The 21,156-nt window shown below is 40.3% G+C and overlaps 1 protein-coding gene across 5 annotated transcripts in view; it reads left to right on the forward strand.

Moving 5' to 3' along the window:
• row (relative of woc) overlaps window positions 1–21,156 on the forward strand; it is a gene marked incomplete at its 3' end in the record, with an annotated part of 245,209 nt that overhangs the window by 105,238 nt on the left and 118,815 nt on the right. For 3 of the 5 annotated variants that reach the window (XM_070083775.1, XM_070083773.1, XM_070083777.1), the window contains 2 exon segments: window positions 15,786–15,892; window positions 16,271–16,328. In XM_070083775.1, coding sequence (XP_069939876.1) covers window positions 15,786–15,892; window positions 16,271–16,328 — 165 coding nt within the window. 5 annotated transcript variants of the gene reach the window in all.

Raw genomic sequence — 21,156 nt, forward strand, 5'->3', positions numbered from 1 at the left:
CTTGCCAAGACCCTCGCATTTACTTCTCTTACAACCCCATCTATAAATATATTAAACAACCACGGTGACATCACACATCCTTGTCTAAGGCCTACTTTTACTGGGAAATAATTTCACTCTTTCCTATATACTCTAACTTGAGCCTCACTATCCTCGTAAAAACTCTTCACTGCTTTCAGTAACCTACCTCCGACACCATACACCTGCAACATCTGCCACATTGCCCCCCTATCCACCCTCTCATATGCCTTTTCCAAATCCATAAATGCCACAAAGACCTCTTTAGCCTTATCTAAATACTGTTCACTTATGTGTTTCTACCTTTACACACACTCCCAAACTCATCCACTAACCTTCGCAATTTTTCTTTAGAATCTCCCATAAGCACAGTATCATCAGCAAAAAGTAACTGTGTCAATTCCCATTTTGTATTTGATCCCCCATAATTTAATCCCACCCCTCTCCTGAACACCCTAGCATTTACTTTTTACAACCCCATCTATAAATATATTAAACATCCATGGTGACATTACACATCCCTGTCTGAGACCTACTTTTACGGGGAAGTAGTCTCCCTCTCTTCTACACACCCTAACCTAAGCCTCACTATCCTCATAAAACTCTTTACAGCATTTAGTAACTTACCACCTATTCCATACACTTGTAACATCTGCCACATTGCTCCCCTATCCACTCTGTCATATGCCTTTTCTAAATCAATAATTGCAATAAAAACTTCCCTACCTTTATCTAAATACTGTTCAGATATATGCTTCAATGTAAACACTTGATCTACACATCCTCTACCCACTCTGAAACCTCCTTGCTCATCCGCAATCCTACATTCTGTCTTCTAATTCTTTCAATAATAACCCTACCGTACACTTTTCCTGGTGTACTCAGTAAACTTATTCCTCTATAATTTTTACAATCTCTTTTGTTCCCCTTCCCTTTATATAAAGGGACTATACACGCTCTCCACCAATCCCTAGGTACCTTACTCTCTTTCATACATTTATTAAACAAAAATACCAACCACTCCAACGCTATGTTCCCCCCTGCTTTTAACATTTCTGTCATGATCCCGTCAGTTTCAGCTGCTTTACCCCCTTTCATTCTACGTAATGCCTCACGCACCTCCCCCACACTTACATCCTGCTCTTCTTCACTCCTAAAAGATGACATACCTCCCTGGCCAGTGCATGAAATTACCGCCTTCCTTTCTTCGTCGACATTTAAAAGTTCCTCAAAATATTCTCGCCATCTACCCAAAACCTCCATTTCCCCATCTACTAACTCCCCTTCCCTGTTTTTAACTGATAAATCCATTTGTTCCTTAGGCTTTCTTAACTTGTTTAACTCCAAAATTTTTTCTTATTTTCATTAAAATTCCTTGTCAGTACCTCTCCCACTCTATCATCCACTCTGCTTTTGCACTCTCTCACCACTCTCTTCACCTTTCTTTTACTCTCCATATACTCTACTCTTCTTATAACACTTCTGCTTTGTAAATACCTCTCATAAGCTACCTTTTTCTCTTTATCACACCATTTACTTCATCATTTCACCAATCACTCCTCTTTCCTTCTGTACCCACCCTCCTATAACCACAAACTTCTGCCCCACATTCTAATACTGCATTTTTAAAACTATTCCAACCCTCTTCAACTCCCCCTACTACTCATACCCGCACCAGCCCATCTTTCTGCCAATAGTTGCTTATATTTCACTCGAACTTCCTACTCCCTTAGTTTATACACTTTCACCTCACTCTTACTTGTTGTTGCCATTTTCCTCTTATCCCATCTACCTCTTACTCTAACTGTAGCTACAACTAGATAATGATCAGATATATCAGTTGCCCCTCTATAAATGTGTACATCCTGGAGCCTACCCATCAACCTTTTATCCACCAATACATAATCTAACAAACTACTTTCATTACATGCTACATCATACCTTGTATATTTATTTATCCTCTTTTTCATAAAATATGTATTACTTATTACCAAACCTCTTTCTACACATAGCTCAATTAAAGGCTCCCCATTTTCATTTACCCCTGGCACCCCAAATTTACCTACTACTCCCTCCACAACATTTTTTCCCACTTTAGCATTAAAATCCCCAATCACAAGTACTGCTCACACTTGGTTCAAAACTCCCAACGCAATTACTCAACATTTCTCAAAATCTTTCTCTCTCCTCTATACTTCTCTCTTCCCCTGGTGCATACATGCTTACTATAACCCACTTCTCACATCCAACCTTTATTTTACTCCACATAATCCTTGAATTAATACATTTATAGTCCCTCTTTTCCTGCCATAGCTTATCCCTCAACATTATTGCTACTCCTTCTTTAGCTCTAACTCTGTTAGAAACCCCTGACCTAATCCCATTTATTCCTCTCCATTGAAACTCTCCCACCCCCTTCAGCTTTGTTTCACTTAAAGCCAGGATATCCAGCTTCTTCTCATTCATAACGTCCACAATCATCTCTTTCTCATCATTCGCACAACATCCACGCACATTCAAACTTCCCACTTTGACAATTTTCTTCTTATTCTTTTTAGTAATTTTTACAGGAAAAGGGGTTACTAGCCCATTGTTCCCGGCATTTTAGTTGACTTTTACAACACGCATAGATTACGGAGGAAAGATTCTTATTCCACTTCCCCATGGATATAAAAGGAAAAGTAGCTAGAACAAGGACTAAGATAAAATCAAAGAAAACTCAGATGAGTGTGTATAAATAAATGTGTAGTGTGACCTAAGTGTAAGTAGAAGTAGCAAGACGTACCTGTAATCTTGCATATTTATGAGACAGACAAAAGACACCAGCAATCCTACCATCATGTAAAACAATTGCAGGCTTTCGTTTTACACTCGCTTGGCAGAATGGTAGTACCTCCCTGGGTGGTTGCTGTCTACCAACCTACTACTATAATTATACATCCTCGCGAATGTTGAAAAATTGCGAATGTTTGGTGCCCCAATACAGTATATTGCAGGAAAATGTAATACAATACTTCTTCCTTAACTTGTTGAACCATGAACAATCATAAAATACATGAAATCGTCGTAAATTGTACTAAATACATACATGTTATGGTTTAATAACATGTATGTTATTAAATACCACAGACTCCACCAATGCCTCCACTTCCTCGACCACTGGGAGTCCCTGCTACTCTCCCTCCGACCCCCCCAACTGGCAGCCAGCCCTCCCATCAGTGTGGTGAGCGTTTTGTTTGTTCATTATTTGCTATTAAACTACAGTATAAATAATGTAAACCCATTCATGACTGCATATTGGAATGGCTATTCGGACAGGTATTGGACGGTGACATCATGTGTTTACTCTTGAACACAGCAAAGAATCAAACATTTCTGCTACTGCTAATAATAACAATAGTAGTAGTAGTAATAATAATAATAATAATAATAATAATAATAATAATAATAATAATAATAAATATGATAGAATTGAAGAAGGAAATTGTACAAAAATAGGAGGGAGTGGTTGACACATCGTCAGTGTGGCTTTGTTTATGCTGGAGTGAGCATTAGTCTCCCTGCTCTTCCAAACATTTCACAATAATTCATTGTGTTTGGTGCTTGTAGATTGAGTGAGACTGGAGTGGTAGAGGCAGTGGTTGAGAAAGCGGTTGAGGCAGTGGGTGAGGCAGTGGGTGAGGCAGTGGGTGAGGCAGTGGTTGAGGCAGTGGTTGAGGCAGCAGTTGAGGCAGTGGGTGAGGCAGTGGTTGAGGCACTGGTAGAGGCAGCAGTTGAGGCAGTGGTATTTGATAACATGTTATAAATAATAATAATACATATTAATAACATGTACAGTGGAACCTCAAAAATCGAACTGCTCCCAACACGACCAATTATGTAAATATATTTTTGTAAGTGCTTTTATAAGTGTATTTTTGAGGGTCTGAAATGGACTAATCTAATTTACATTATTCCTGATGGGAATAAATTCATTCGGTAAAGGCACTCGAACAGCCTTCTGGACCGAAGAAAGTTCGATATTTGAGGTTCCACTGTATTATTATTATTATTATTATTATTATTATTATTATTATTATTATTATTATTATTATTATTATTATTATTATTAATAACATGTATGTTATTAAATCCCACTGCCTCAACTGCTGCCTCACCCACTGCCTCACCCACTGCCTCACCCACTGCCTCAACCGCTGCCTCAACCGCTGCCTCATCCACTGCCTCACCCACTGCCTCAACCGCTTCCTCAACCGTTGCCTCACCCACTGCCTCAACCGTTGCCTCAACCGCTGCCTCACCCACTGCCTCACCCACTGCCTCACCCACTGCCTCAACCGCTGCCTCAACCACTGCCTCATCCACTGCCTCACCCACTGCCTCAACTGCTTCCTCAACTGCTGCCTCACCCACTGCCTCAACCACTGCCTCAACCACTGCCTCAACCACTGCCTCAACCGCTTCCTCAACAATTGCCTCACCCACTGCCTCAACCGTTGCCTCACCCACTGCCTCAACCGCTGCCTCACCCACTGCCTCACCCACTGCCTCACCCACTGCCTCACCCACTGCCTCAACCACTTCCTCAACCACTGCCTCTACCACTCAAGTCGCACTCAATCTACAAGCACCAAACACAATGAATTATTGTGAAATGTTTGGAAGAGCACTGAGATTAATGCTCACTCCAGCATAAACAAAGCCACACTGACGATGTGTCAACCACTCCCTCCTATTTTTGTACAATTTCCTTCTTCAGTTCTATCGTATTTATTATTATTATTATAATAATAATTATTATTATTATTATTATTATTATTATTATTATTATTGTTACTATTGTTATTATTAGCAGTAGCAGAAATGTTTGATTCTTTGCTGTGTTCAAGAGTAAACACATGATGCCACCGTCCAATACCTGTCCGAATAGCCATTCCAATATGCAGTCATGAATGGGTTTACATTATTTATACTGTAGTTTAATAGCAAATAATGAACAAACAAAACACTCACCACACTGGTGGGAGGGCTGCCTGCTATTTGCGGGGGTCGGAGGGAGGGTAGTAGGGACTCGCAGGCGGCGGGAAACTTAAATATGATTTGGTGGCTGGGAATTTGGAGGCTGGGAATTTGGCAGTTGGGAATTCGCGAATGTGTGAAGCCCGCGAAAGTTGAAAACGCGAATGTTGAGGGAGACCTGTGCATATATTTTTTAACAAGTCGGCCGTCTCCCACCGAGGCAGGGTGACCCAAAAAGAAAATACTTTCATCATCATTCAACACTTTCACCTCACTCACACATAATCACTGTTTTTGCAGAGGTGCTCAGAAATACAACAGTTTAGAAGCATATACGTATAAAGATACACAACATATCCCTCCAAACTGCCAATACCTGAAACTCCTCCTTTAAAGTGCAAGCATTGTACTTCCCATTTCCAGGATTCAAGTCTGGCTATATAAAAATAACCGGTTTCCCTTAATCCCTTCACTAAATATTACCCTGCTTACACTCCAACAGATCGTCCGGTCCCAAATATCACTCGTCTCCATTCACTCCTATCTGAGACGCTTGTGCATGCTTGCTGGAAGTCCAAGCCCCTCGCCCACAAAACCTCCTTTACGTTAATTTATTCTACTGTGGGGTGTATTTATCATGTTTATATGTTGCGTAGTGTGTTTATTATACAATTTTTAAAAAATTATCATAGATGGATTATTGAAAATGTTTATATTTACGTAATACTATGCAACATTTAATGCACCTCAGAATGATTGTTATTGCATATCATTATTATTATCATTATTAATATGGTGTCCTCAAGACTAATAAGACACTCTTAGAGATTTTAATGTGTACCTGGGTGAGGTAGGGTCGGCCTAGGAAAGGTTGGAGGGAGAGGGTAAAGGAGGTTTTGTGTGCTGGGGGCTTGGACTTCCAGCAAGCATGCATGAGTGCGTTATATAGGAGCAAATGGAGACAAATGTTTTTTAGGATTTGACGTGCTGTCAAGCCCATCTCCAGGAATCAAGTCTGGCAGGCTGGACTTGATTCCTGGAGATGGAAAGCTCAGTGTCTGCACTCTGAAGGAGGGGCGTTAATGTTGCAGTTTTATAACTAGTGTGAGCATGCCTCTGGCAAGACAGTGATGAAGTGAATGATGAAAGTTTTTCTGTTTTGGGACACCCTGCCTTGGTGGGAAACAGCCAGTGTGTTAATAAAAAGAAAAATAACCTGCATGCCAAGACAATGTGTAAGTTTATTATTAGAATATATATAAAACATGAAATAACTTTAAAGCACTTGAAATTTTTGAAAATTTCCAGACATAATGGAGAGACGCGGTGCTCACGGAACTCACAGAGAATGTAAATACACCAGGTGGGGCATGGTGACCATATTAGAGAGTCAGGTGGGGGGAGCCATGTAGCAAGTTTTAATCATAATTTGAGATGTCTGTATTAGCAGAACGCTATAAAGCGGAGCCCTACTTTTTTTTTTATTAATTTTTTTGAAAGTAATTTTCATGACTGATTAGTACATCTTAGGATGATTAGCCCTTCAAAGGGGTACCTTGGTGCAGGTGAAAGCTCTTGATCCATGGAATTGGAGCCAACCTCTCTTTTGGAGAGAAATGTTATAAAAAAAATTGGAACAGTGGATAAAAACAAATGCAGTACAGTGTGATCCTTTTTTGACAATTTTCCTCTCAATGTGGACTTATCAAGTCACAAACAGATCTACTTACAGAAATAGGCTGTGCATATATATATACTGACCATAGTGATGTGAAGAGTCAGGTGAGAAATGTTAAAGCTGACTCCCTGGGTAGTATAATGACAGGTTGGATAAATAGGTGGCTGAGAAGTTGAATTCGAGAGGGACTTGCCTAGCTGTGCCTCTAGGCTTACTACAGTGTTCCTCCATACTATCACCTGTTGCTATGTGGGATAGTGATCAAGGAGTGTCCTGGCAAGAGGTTCAGCTATGTTGTAGAAATCATTGTTCTGGTTGAAATTGTTTGATATGGTGTGCACTGTGCCTACAGTCCCTGATGTAATGATGAGGATAGTGAAGTTTAGAAAAGATGTGTTGATGGAAAGAGCATTCTTCAAGAAATTCACTGCTTCAGATATGAAGAGCACATAGGAAGACTGCTATGATGATGCCACTTTTAGTCTCGGTGTTGTGGTGTGAGTAGTAGCGAAGAAGGTTGTGTAGAGTGGTAAACTTTGAAACGTAGTTCATGATCAGATTTGCAGAGAAAAGCATTGAAAAAAGGTAGAGTGCCGTCAACTTCCTTGAGTGAATATGAAAATGGTGTATATTGTTCCAGACTATGGAATAACTCTTTTTCCAGGCTGAGGGACTGACCACCTTAAAAATACATCTTCAAGGGTGATGGACTGATTACATTGTCTTCACATCTCCACTGTTTCCACATACTCCTCTGTACTTGACTGAAGAAGCCTACTGTAGAGGCAAAACGTTTCAGAAGATACCTAACTGTTGCACATATGTTGCATCATTTCTTCTTGAGTATGAACTGGATAGAGGAGCATCTCAAAGTTGAGAGATTTTCCTCTATCATCCCCTTGGTTGCCTGGCTCCATTGTTATTGACATTTTTATCATAACTCTTATAAGATTCACAAGTTCTGCACTCCAACACAAGCTCAACCAAGTCAAGCCTTGTATCCAGCTCACACTCAAGGAGGATATCAGTGACTCTTCTTTAATTTTTTCATTATTTTATTAACACATCGACCGATTCCCACCAAAGCAGGCTGGCCCAAAAAAGAAAAACTTTCATTATCATTCACTGCATCAGTCTTCCCAGAGGGGTGCTTTACACTACAGTTTATAAAACTGCAACATTAACACCCCTCCTTCAGAGTGCAGACACTGTACTTCCCATCTCCAGGACTCAAGTCTGGCCTGCCAGTTTCCCTGAATCCCTTCATAAATGTTACATTGCTCACACTCCAACAGCACATCAGGTATTAAAAACCATTCGTCTCCATTCACTCCTATCAAATACGCTTACGCTTGCTTGCTGGAAGTCCGAGCCCCTCGCACACAAAACCTCCTTTATCTCTTCCCTCCAACCTTTCCTAGGCTGACCCCTACCCTGCCTTCCCTCCACTACAGATTTATACACTCTTGAAGTCACTCTGTTTCATTCCATTTTCTCTACATGTCCAAACCACCTCAACAACGCTTCCTCAGCCCTCTGGACAACAGTTTTGGTAATCCTGCACCTCCTCCTAACTTCCAAACTACAAATTCTCTGCATTGTATTCACACCACACATTGCCCTCAGATATGACATCTCCACTGCCTCCAGCCTTCTCCTCACTGCAACATTCATCACCCATGCTTCACACCCATATAAGAGCGTTGGTAAAACTACACTCTCATACATTCCCCTCTTTGCTTCCAAAGACAAAGTTCTTTGTCTCCACAGACTCCTAAGAGCACTGCTCACCCTTTTTTCCTCATCAATTCTATGATTCACCTCATCTTTCATAGACCTATCTGCTGACACATCCACTTCCAAATATCTGAATACGTTCACCTCCTCCATACTCTCTCCCTCCAATCTGATATCTAATCTTTCGTCACCTAATCTTTTTGTTATCCTCATAACCTTACTCTTTCCTATATTCACTTAATTTTCTTCTTTTACATACCCTACCAAATTCATCCACCAACCTCTGCAACTTCTCTTCAGAATCTCCCAAGAGCACAGTGTCATCAGCAAAAAGCAACTGTGACAACTCCCACTTTGTGTTTAATTCTTTATCTTTTAACTCCACACCTGGTTCAGAGAACCGACATGTTGATAAATTAGACACATGTGCAACTCTTGGGTATCTTTATTGAGGAAACGTTTTGCCACACAGTGGCTTCATCAGTCCATACAAAGGAGAATCTTGAAGAACAGGAGGAGAATGAGGTAATCAGTCCCTCAACCTTGAGTCGATGTGGTCAGTCCATCAATCTTGAATAGATTGATGGACTGACCACACCGACTCAAGGTTGAGGGACTGATTACCTCATTCTCCTCCTGTTCTTCAGGATTCTCCTTTGTATGGACTGATGAAGCCACTGTGTGGCGAAACGTTTCCTCAATAAAGATACCCAAGAGTTGCACATGTGTCTAATTTATCAACTCCACACCTCTTGCCAAGACCCTCGCATTTACTTCTCTTACAACCTCATCTCTAAATATATTGAACAACCACAGTGACATCACACATCCTTGTTTAAGGCCTACTTTAACTGGGAAATAATCTCCCTCTTTCCTACATACTCTAACCTGAGCCTCACTATCCTCGTAAAACCTCTTCACTGCTTTCAGTAACCTACCTCCTATACCATACACCTGCAACATCTGCCACATTGCCCCCCTATCCACCCTGTCATACGCCTTTTCCAAATCCACAAATACCACATAAACCTCTTTAGCCTTATTTAACTTCTGTTCACCTATATGTTTCACTGTAAACACTTGGTCTACACATCCCTACCTTTTTTAAAGCCTCCTTGTTCATCTGCTATCCTACTCTCCATCCTACTCTTAATTCTTTCAATAATAACTCTACCATACACCTTACCAGGTATACTTAACAGACTTTTCTTCTTTCAACACACTGGCCGTATCCCACCAAGGCAGGGTGGCCCAGAAAGAAAAACGAAAGTTAATCTTTTTAAATTTAGGAATTTATACAGGAGAAGGGGTTACTAGCCCCTTGCTCCCAGCATTTTAGTTGCCTCTTACAACACGCAAGGCTTATGGAGGAAGAATTTTGTTCCACTTCCCCATGGAGATAAGAGGAAATAAACAAGAACAAAAACTAGAAAGAAAATAGATGAAAACCCAGAGGGGTGTGTATATATATGCTTGTACATGTATGTGTAGTGTGACCTAAGTGTAAGTAGAAGTAGCAAGACATACCTGAAATCTTGCATGTTTATGAGACAGACAAAAGGCGCCAGCAATCCTACCATCATGTAAAACAAACAGGCTTCCGTTTTACACTCACTTGGCAGGACCGTAGTACCTCCCTGGGCGGCTGCTGTCTACCAACCTACTACCTATAACCCAACAGACTTCTCTCCCTATAATTTTTGCACACTTGTCCCCTTTGCCTTTATACAAAGGAACTATGCATGCTGTCTACCAGTCCCTAGGTACCTTGCCCTCTTCCATACATTTATTAAATAATAGCACCAACCACTCCAAAACTATCCCCACCTGCTTTTAACATTTCTATCTTTATCCCATCAGTCCCAGCTACCTTACCCCCCTTTCATTCTACCCACTGCCTAATGAACTTCCCCAACACTTACAACTGGCTCTTTCTCACTCCTACAAGATGCTTTTCCTCCTTGCCCTATTCATGAAATCACAGCTTCCCTATCTTCATCAACAAATAACAAAAGAAGGCACAATACCGTGACGGGAACGATACACAAATAACCCGCACATTAAAAAGAGAGAAGCTTACGACGACGTTTCGGTCTGACTTGGATCATTTACAAAGCCGGACCGAAACGTCGTCGTAAGCTTCTCTCTTTTTTATGTGCGGGTTATTTGTGTATCTTCATCAACATTTAACAATTCCTAAATATATTCCCTCCATCTTCCCGATGCCTCTAACTCTCTCTTTAATAACTCTCCTCTCCTATTTTTAACTGACAAATCCATTTGTTCCCTAGGCTTCCTCAAGTTGTTAATCTCACTCTAAAACTTTTTCTTATTTTCAACAAAATTTGTTGTTAACATCTCACCCACTCTCTCATTTGCTCTCTTTTTACATTGCTACACCACTCTCTTTGATGTTCTTCTGTAAATCTGATAATGAATTACATTTCAGAGTCTACTGCAAACCTTCCAGTGACACCAAGAGTAAATTTAGTGTCATCATTGGCTTCTTATGAGTTCCTCGTATCTGTAGCAGTGAATTCCTTGAAGAGTATGCTATTTCCTGAATGACACAACCTAAAAATGATGTATAGTAATCCCTAACAACTCTGGTAAATACATCTCGATTATTCTCTCCAACACCATATTCCAAGTGTCTACTACTGTCTCTACTACAATCAATATTATCACCAATAAGGGACACTATCAAGTCAAAAATGTGGCGGGGATATTTTTTTTTGTTTTAAACACATTCACTATTTCCCACCAAGGCAGGGTGGCCCAAAAAGAAAGAAAAACTTTCATCATCATTTAACACTGTCTTTGCAGAGGCACTTAGATATGACAGTTTAGATGTCATTCCAAACAGCCAATATCCCAAACCCCTCCTTTGAAGTGCAGGCATTGTACTTCCCACCTTCAGGATTCAAGTCTGGCTAAACGGTTTCCCTGAATCCCTTCAAAAAATATTACCTTGCTTGCACTCCAACAGCTTGTCAGGTCCCAAAAACCATCCATCTCCATTTACTCCTATCTGACACACACGTGCACGCTTACTGGAACTCCAAGCCCCTACCCCACAAAACCTCCTTTACCCCCTCCCTCCAACCTTTCCTAGGATGACCCCTACCCCGCCTTTCTTATACTGTACTACAGATTTACACGCTGTCCAAGTCATTCTACTTTGTTCCGTTCTCTCTAAATGACCAAACCACCTCAACAACCCCTCTTCAACCCTCTAACGAATACTTTTAGTAACTCCACACCTCCTCCTAATTTCCACACTATGAATTTTCTGCATGATATTTACACCACACATTGCCCTTAGACACGACATCTCCACTGCTTCCAGCCTCCTCCTCCCTACAGCATTTACAACCCATGCTTCACACCTCTACAAGAGTGTTGGTACCACTATACTCTTGTACGTTCCCTTCATTGCCTCCGTGCATAGTGTTTTTTTATCTCCACGTATACCTCAACGCACCACTCATTTTTTTCCTTCATCAATTCTATGGTTAACCTCATTCTTCATAAACCCATCCACTGACAAGTCAACTTCCAAATATCTGAAAACATTCACTTCTTCTAATCTCCCTCCCACCATTGTAATATCCAATTTTTCTTTATCTGAATCATTTGATACCCTCATCACCTTACTCTTATCTATGTTCACTTTCAACTTTCTTTCTTTACACACCCTCCCAGACTCGTCCACTAACCTTTGCAACTTTTCTTTAGGGTCTCTGAAAAGCACAGTTTCATCAGCAGATAGTAACTGTGTTAACTCCCATTTTGTTTTTGATTCCCCATAAATTAATCCTACCCCTCTCCCCAACACCCAAGCATTTTATTCTTTTACAACCCTATCTATTAATATGTTAAACAACCATGGTGGCATTACACATCTCATTCTAAGACTTGCTTTTACTGGGAAGTAATTTCCCCCTCTGCTACACATCCTAACCTGAGCCTCACTTTTTTTTTGTTTTTTTTCAACAAGTCGGCCATCTCCCACTGAGGCAGGGTGACCCAAAGAGAAAGAAAATCTCCAAAAAGAAAATACTTTCATCATCATTCAACACTTTCACCTCACTCACACATAATCACTTTTTGCAGAGGTGCCCAGAATACAACAACTTAGAAGTATATACGTATAAAAATACACAATGTATCTGTCCAAACTGCCAATATCCCAAACCCCTCCTTTAGAATGCAGGCATTGTACTTCCCATTTCCAGGACTCAAGTCCGGTTATATAAAATAACTGGTTTCCCTGAATCCCTTCACTAAATATTACCCTGCTTACACTCCTACAGCTCGTCAGGTCCCAAATACCATTTGTCTCCATTCACTCCTATCTAACACGCTCACGCACGCTTGCTGGAAGTCCAAACCCCTCGCCCACAATGCCTCCTTTACCCCCTCCCTCCAACCTTTTCGAGGACGACCCCTACCCTGCCTTCCTTCCCCTGAAGCCTCACTATCCCCATAAAAACTCTTTACACTTTACAGGATTTAGTGACTTACTACTATTCTATGAACATGCAACATTTGCCACATTGCTTCCCTATCTTCCCTATCATGCCTTTTCTAAATGCATAAATGCAATGAAAGCTTCCCTCCCTTTCTCTAAATACTGTTCATATATATGCTTCAATGTAAACACTTGATCTACAAATCCCTAGGCATTCTAAAGCCTCCTTGTTTATCTACAGTTCTGCTCTATGCCTTGCCTCTAATTCTTTCAATAATAACCCTACCATTCACTTTACCTGTTATACTGAATAATTTTTGTTTTTTTTAATCACGTCGGCCGTTTCCCACCGAGGCAGAGTGACTCAAAAAGAAAGAAAAAAACCCAAAAAGAAAGAAAGAAAATTTCATCGTTCAACACTTTCACCATCATTCATACATAATCACTGTCTTTGCAGAGGCACTCAGATATGACAGATTAGATGTCCCTCCAAACAGCCAATATCTCAAACCTCTCCTTGAAAGTGCAACCATTGTATGTACTTCCCATCTCCAGGACTCAAGTCCAGCTAGCTGGTTTCCCTGAATCCCTTCGGTTTCTAACAGCTCGTCAGATCCCAAAAACCATTTGTCCCATTCACTCCTATCTAACACACACATGCTTGCTGGAAGTCCAGGCCCCTCGCCCACAAAACCTCCTCTACCCCTTCCTTCCAACCTTTCTTAGGATGACCCCTACCCTGCCTTCTTTACCCTACAGATTTATACACTGTCCAAGTGTATAAATCTGTTCCATCTTCTCTAAATGACCAAACCACCTCAGCAATCCTTCTTAGCCCTCTGACATACTTTTAGTTACTCCACACCTCCTCCTAATTTCCACACTACAAATTCTGTGCATAATATGTACACCACACATTGCCCCTACACATGACATCTCCACTTCCTCCATCCTCCTCCTTTCTGCAGCATTTACAACCTGTGCTTAACACCCATAGGAGAGTGTTGGTACCACTATACGTTTGTACATTTCCTTCTTTGTCTCCATGGATAATGTTATGTGTAATTCGTTGCAACAACTATGACCAAATATATGTGGGAAAACCATCAAGAGACCACACACACATTTCTGAACACTGAATGGATACCTGGAACAACACCTGTGTTTCACACAGAATCTCCCACAACCTCCTCACCAATTACAATGGTGAGTGACACATTGTCAATAAAGAGGACACTTCAAAATGCAAGATTCTGGAATCATCACTAATCGCTTATTAGCCCTTTCACTGTTGAACCCTCTGCTCACAAACTTGCTCTCAGTATCAAAGAATTTAAAAAAAAAAGAATTTTTCTTATGAAATGATAGAGAATCTTTTCTCGATGGTAATAAAACCAAAAGTACGAAATTTGATGGGAAACTTACGGAATTACGCTCTCACGTAGTTAGCGGTCTCGGCGATATTTACACTTCGGCGATTTCGTCCACTTTGAGCCCTATTTTCAGCCAGTTCTATTGTTCCAGTTGCCCAAACTCATAGCTATTTCACTAGAACTTTTGTTCTATCGATTGAGTACAAGGAACCATCCATTTACCTATTTGAACTACCCAATAAGGTGATGAGAAATTGGTAATTGGGCCAACTTCATACAAAATTCATGGAAGGCCAATTTCAAAGCAGGGTCTGGAATAAACAATGCAGACATTCCTGGCAGCAAAATAACATTTTCTCTGTTCATTAGTCAAGTCTCCAGGCCCCTCTTATATTACTCTTGATTTCCATTTCAAATTTTTTTCACACAAAAAATGAAACATTTACTGTTAGGCAGACTACTACATTATTGTAAAAATGGTATAAATAATATCAGTGCATTTGTGAAAGCATATTTTACCCACCAGTTGATGTGTATTGGACATGTGGCATGATTTGTTTAGCTGAAAATTTGATCACAAATCGAGTGGCTGTGAAATTTGTGCCCTCACTTGTTGATTCAAGACCTGAAAGACTTGGAAATATAAACACTTGAGCAGTATGATGTGATCTTTTATTGACAAGGTTTTGCCTAAACAGTGGGCTTCATCAAGTCACAAACAGATCTTTTTGTGACTTGATGAAACCCACTGCGTGGGCGAAATGTTGTCAATAAAGGATCGTATTATACTGCTTAAGTGTTTATATTTTCATTGTGTTGGTATTTTATATCATTTATTTCCACCTGAAAGACTTGCTGGGATGTTTGTCAAGACCTTACAAAACAAGTTCTAAGGTCATTACTGTCAATGAAACTTGGTTCTACAGCTGCAACCCAGAGGCCAAGCAACAGTCTTCACAATGGAAAAGCCTCAACTCACTCAGGTCAAAAATGGCATGTCAAGTCAAAAGCATGAACTTTTTTTTTTTTCTTTGACAATAGAGGAATTGTTTATCAGGAATTTGTTTCAGCATGGCAGACAGTTACCCAAAATTTTTACATAAGTTTTTGAGATGTTGAGGGAAGATGTGAAAAAGAAATGTGCAGGGATTGGTTCATTCACCATGACAGTGCCTCTGCCCCTGCTCATGCAACATTGTCTGTCCAGCATTTTCTGGAGTAAGTCTATATTTTTTTTTCAGCTGTCCAGGAACTTTTTGATAGCACCTTGTGTGTATGCACATCATCTCTCCCCCAAGTAGATCTGTTAGTGACTATCAAGCCCATTGTGAGGGCAAAACATTGCTAATAAAGGATCACATTATACTGCATTTGTGTCTTTACCATACTCTTTCTGTGATTGAAGAAGATTACTCCCTCTATGTTTTTTAAGTTTAGTTCTGTGCCATTACTAGTATTACTGATGCTGTGTGTATTTTTTCATCAGCAAGCAGCTTTTCCTCTACAGCTCAACCAGTAGGAACCACTGCCAGCCCTTCCCTCACCCAGGCATCTACTGTCTATTCAGCTACTGACCATGCACCCAAGTCAAAGGTAATCTATACAGCCTTTTGTATGCAATTGTTGTACGTCGATTTGCTTTTTAGTTTTCAGAAGTAATCCTGCAAGTTATTAATGTCTCCTTGAAATATAAGTAAGAAAAAAATGAGAAACTTGCCATATTGTGAAAGTAATATTGTGTAAGAAGTATTGGGGCTGAACCACCATTCATGTAGTTATTAGTTCAGAACTGTTCCAATACAGCCCTGAACTGGCACTTGCAAAGATAATGGATTGGTCTCCACTGTTAAAGAAAATAAGTAAGAATTTAATTTGCAGTTTTATCTTATTGAGGACAGTTGAAGAAATAATAGACATGTTCTTAGATTTTCAGTTTTCTTTTATGGTGAATAATCTAATGTGTACCTGCAGACCTCTACAACACGTACAACCCCAACACCCAGCACTCCAATAGTGACGAGAAGTACAAGTAAGTATGTAATTTGTGTACAGCTATATATTTGAGTTTTTGAGAGCTTAACTCGAACTTTTGGGTTCACCTCTTTAACTTTGAAATGACTAGCTTAAATTATCTCTGTCTTACCCTGTGCTTCAACGAGTTTCATACACTTCAGCATGTCTAAAACATTTCTGGGACTTATAAATACTTTGTATATATTTCTAGACAATAGTATGTGACCAAGGCAGGTGAATATGTTCACCTGTCAGTGTGTTTGTGACTGTTTGATTACTATTTCAGTACCTAATATTAGTGTCAGAACAAAGATTGGCTTTAAAATCACAAGAACTACTATAAATTGTAATTTTCAGATCATATAAATTAATTAATTAGTACAGTGGAACCTTGACTATGAGTGTTCCAACGTACGAATTTTTTGAGATACGAGCCATCCCTGGGTCAGTTTTTTGCCATGAGTTACGAGCCAACATTTGAATTATGAGCCAGCTTCCCCCTCTTCCCCCTCAATCCAAAACCTGGACACCTTGCTTGTTTATCTATAATTTCATGGTTTAATTCCATGAAAATCATTCTCTTTTTCTTCTCAGCACTGTCCTTTACACTTATTTTCTTAGGACCCATGCTTAGAAAATCGAAATTTGGCCAAATGACTGTCAAAAATGTTAGCAAAGCATGAGAGAACTGCTCTCCCAGCTAGGTAAACAGTGCACTGAGTTGGCGGCATTCGTTATTATAATAATAATAATAATAATAATAATAATCTTATTATTATTAGTTTTTTTTTTTCAACAAGTCAACCGTCTCCCACCGAGGCAGGGTAACCCAAAAAGAAAGAAAAAAAAAATCCCCAAGACGAAAATATTTTCATCATCATTGAACACTTTCACCTCACTCATACATAATCACTGTTTTTGCACAGGCACCCAGATACAACAGTTTAGAAGAATATATAAAGATATATAACATATCCCTCCAAACTGCTAATGTCCCAAACTCCTCCTTTAAAGTGCAGGCATTGTACAGTGAAACTCCGAGTTTTGGCCGTAATCCATTCTGGAGCTAGGCCTAAACACGAAATGGCCAAAAGGCAAAGCAATATTTCCCATAAGAAATAATGTAAAGAAAATTAATCTGTTCCAGACTCAAAAATATTCACAAAAAAATACATTTTTTAAATAATAACTATAGTTTTACATACAACACAGATAAATACATATTATATGTAGATATATTATTTTAAATGTTTATTTAAATTTAATATTTTTTTTTTTTTTTTTTTCAACAAGTCGGCCGTCTGTCACCCTGCCTCGGTGGGAGACGGCCGACTTGTTGAAAAAAAAAAAAGATATTAAATTTAAATAAACATTTAAAATAACATTTACTTAACTTTATTGAAGAGACTTTATTGAAGGAGGAGGAAAGAGGGAGGACTTATTGTTTGGAAAGGGAATCCCCTTCCATAAAGACTTAAGGTAACAAGTCCTTATCTGGGGTTTCTTCCCTGCTTTGTCTTTTAAGGCCACTAGGACCAGCTTGAGAGTCACTGGACCTGTGTCTCACAAAATAACGGTCAAGAGTGCTTTGTTTTTGGCATCTCTAAGATTTCCCTGAAGTGGGACAAGGTTTTGTCACTGAACATGTTGCAGATATAGCTTGTTTCAGCTTGGTCAGGGTGGTGTTTCTGTACAAAAACTTGCACCCTGGTCCACATCGCACACACCATTTAAACCTTTCAGGGTTAGCAAGCCCTCTCCTAAACTTGTTCTCAGTGTCGGAAATTTTTGAAAAAAAAAAAAATTATTTTTTCTTATGAAATAATAGAGAATCTCTTCCTGATCATAATGAAACCAAAAATATGAAATTTGATGGAAAACTTAAGGAATTATGCTCTTGGGAAGTTAGCAGTCTTGACGATGTTTACGCATCGGCGATTTCGCCCAATTTGAGCCCTATTTTTGGCCAATTCCAATGTACTAGTCGACAAAAATCATAACTTTCGCTAGAACTCTATTTTTTCTATCGATTGAGTACAAGAAACCGCCTATTTACTTGATTTCAGCTATCCAGTAAAGTGGTCAGAAATTGGCAATTTTGCCAATTTTACCCAAATTTCAAATGATGCCAATTTCCAAGTAGGGTCCAGAATAAACAAGACAGACATTCCTGGCACTAAAATAACATTTCCTCTGTTCATTAGTCACGTCCCTAGGCCTCTGTTACATTTATTTTGTTTTCCACTTTGAATTTTTATTCTCACAAAAAATAGAAGATTTGCTGTTATGCAGACTACTGCATTAGTGTAGAAATGGTATAAATAATATCAGCACACTTGTGAAGGAATATTGGACTCACTAGTTGATGTGTATTGGACGCATGGCATGTTTTGTTTACTTTTGAACTTTGGCAAAAATCGAGCATTTCTGCTACCTTGAGCTCAGTTTCAAGGCACTTTTCATTGTGAAATCAATCAAAATCATATCAGTTTCCGTAATATGTCTTCCATTCTATAAAATGAGACCAGGAAAACTAGAATACAACCAAAAATAGCATGCGAAAATACACAGCAAAGTTGCTGTTTTAAACCAAAAACATGGTCAGAGTTTTTTTTTTCTCATTATGCACTGTGTGCTGCAGGATTTTTTTTATACTGTGCACACTGACCACATAGACCCATTCTTTCATATGTAGGCCTACCAGCTTTCTCTCGCTAGATTTGAAGGAGCTAGAATTTATGCGTACTAGTACGGCACCAACCCTGGCGTGCAAGCCATACTAGTACGGCACCAGCCCTGAAAGGGTTAAGGGAGGGGCGAGCAGAATCACCAACTTTTTTTTTTTTATCAGATTTCAATGGGATTGTGAAGCAAGTTCCTAAGCTGTGGTCTGATGCTGTTTCAGTTGAAGCTGTTGCAGCTCGTCAGTGGTTAGCTCTTCCCTGTGGTCCTCCACCAACTCTTCCACATCCTCTCCCCTCACCTCCAGCCCCATGGACTTGCCCAATGCCACAATACCTTCAACAACAGGCAGTGGGGTCGGCAGGGTCAGGGTCAGCCTCAAACCCTTCAAAATCCCTCTTTTGGACACAATCTGGCCACAATTGTCTCCAAGCAGAGTTCAAAGTCCTGGAAGTCACTCTCTCCCAAGCCTTGCCTATAAAGCTTATGCAATGGAGGATACTGAAGTGATTCTTCCAGAACTCTCTTAGGGTCAACTGAGTATCTGAGGTCACTTCAGAGCACCTTTCAAACACTGCTTTTGTGTAGAGTTTTTTGAAGTTAGAAATAACCTGCTGGTCTATGGGCTGGAGAAGAGGAGTGGTGTTAGGAGGCAAGAACTTCACTGTGATGAAATTGAAGTCCCTAGACAATATGTCTTCCAAGTTTGGAGGATGAGCAGGAGAATTGTCCATAACGAGGAGGCACTTAAGTAGCAAATTATTTTCCAGGAGATATTTTTTCACACCTGGGCCAAACACTTTATGGACCCACTCTGAAAATTTGCCTTGTGACCCATGCCTTATTATTCGCTTTCCACAAGACACACAATTTATTCTTGATGACATTGTTTTTCTTGAATACAGTGGGATTTTCTGAGTGATAAAGCAAGTAAAGGCTTCACTTTAAAATCATCACTAGCATTAGCATAGAATAAAAGAGTGAGCCTGTCTTTCATAGGCTTGTGTCCTGGCAGTGCCTTTTCCTCCTGAGTAATGTAGATAATCTTTGGCATTTTCTTCCAAAACAAGTCTGTTTCGTCACAATTGAACACTTGTTGGGGATTGAATTTTTCAGTCTCTACGTACCCCTTAACCCTTTCAGGGTCCGTCCCATAGATCTACGGCTTCACGTTGAGTGTCCAAACCGTAGATCTACGCCAAAATTCTAGCGCCGTCAAATTTAGCCCAAAAACACTCATAGGCCTACATGTGAGAGAACGGGTCTGCGTGGTGGGTGTACACCATAAACAAAAAATCTAGGAGCCCGCATAGCATTTTGGGAACGCCAGCTCAGTTACCCTTGTTCACCATACCTCGTCGCAAGGCAGCTCTCACTCCAAGGAAAATTGCGACTCTCCTGTTCCTATCTGATAGTTCTGACAGTGATGGAAGTGGAAATGAAGACGAATTCTTTGGCTTTGATAAGTTTGTGACCGAATGGAATGACCAGGATATTGATAATAGTGCAGAAAACCCTGACGATCCTCAACCTTCTACCTCTGGTGTGGGCACTCGTCAGTCACGGTCGGTTGTACCTCAATACAAGAGAAAACTATTAATTTCGCGTGGCCAGGCCTCTGCCTTCAGTAATGATGATGATAGTGACGTGGATTGTGATTTTATTGCTCTTGACGATCATTCGAGTAGTGATAGTGAGGAATCATATTCACCAGTGAAGCGTCGGTATGTACGCCACTGCATGCGCTCGGGTAGTGTACCCTATGCCGTGCCCAGGGGACGGAGTACATCCCGTGGTCCTACACCAGGTATAGATAGTGATAGTGAGGATGATGTGGCTACACTTGGCATGGATAGACCACAGGCATCAGCAGATGGTGGTAGTGGTGATGGTAGTGCCACGGCCATGCGTGACTCGCCAGCCCAGGCTGGGACCCATGCTGCTGACTCCTCAGTTCAAGGACAAAGCGGAGCGTCAGCCACCAGCCCACCACAACCACAACTACCTGCACAACCAGCCTATGATGTCCAGTATCCACCAGCAAACCGTATCTAGGATTGGCAGCAAAATCCCAAGTTTGTTCCCAAGCCCCACCACTTTGATGACTCTGAAAGTGGAATTCTACCAACTTGTTCCCTTGGAAACACTGCAAATGAACTGGA

Source organism: Cherax quadricarinatus, chromosome 10 (genome assembly GCF_038502225.1).
Source record: "Cherax quadricarinatus isolate ZL_2023a chromosome 10, ASM3850222v1, whole genome shotgun sequence".
NCBI classification, from domain to species: Eukaryota; Metazoa; Arthropoda; class Malacostraca; order Decapoda; family Parastacidae; genus Cherax; species Cherax quadricarinatus.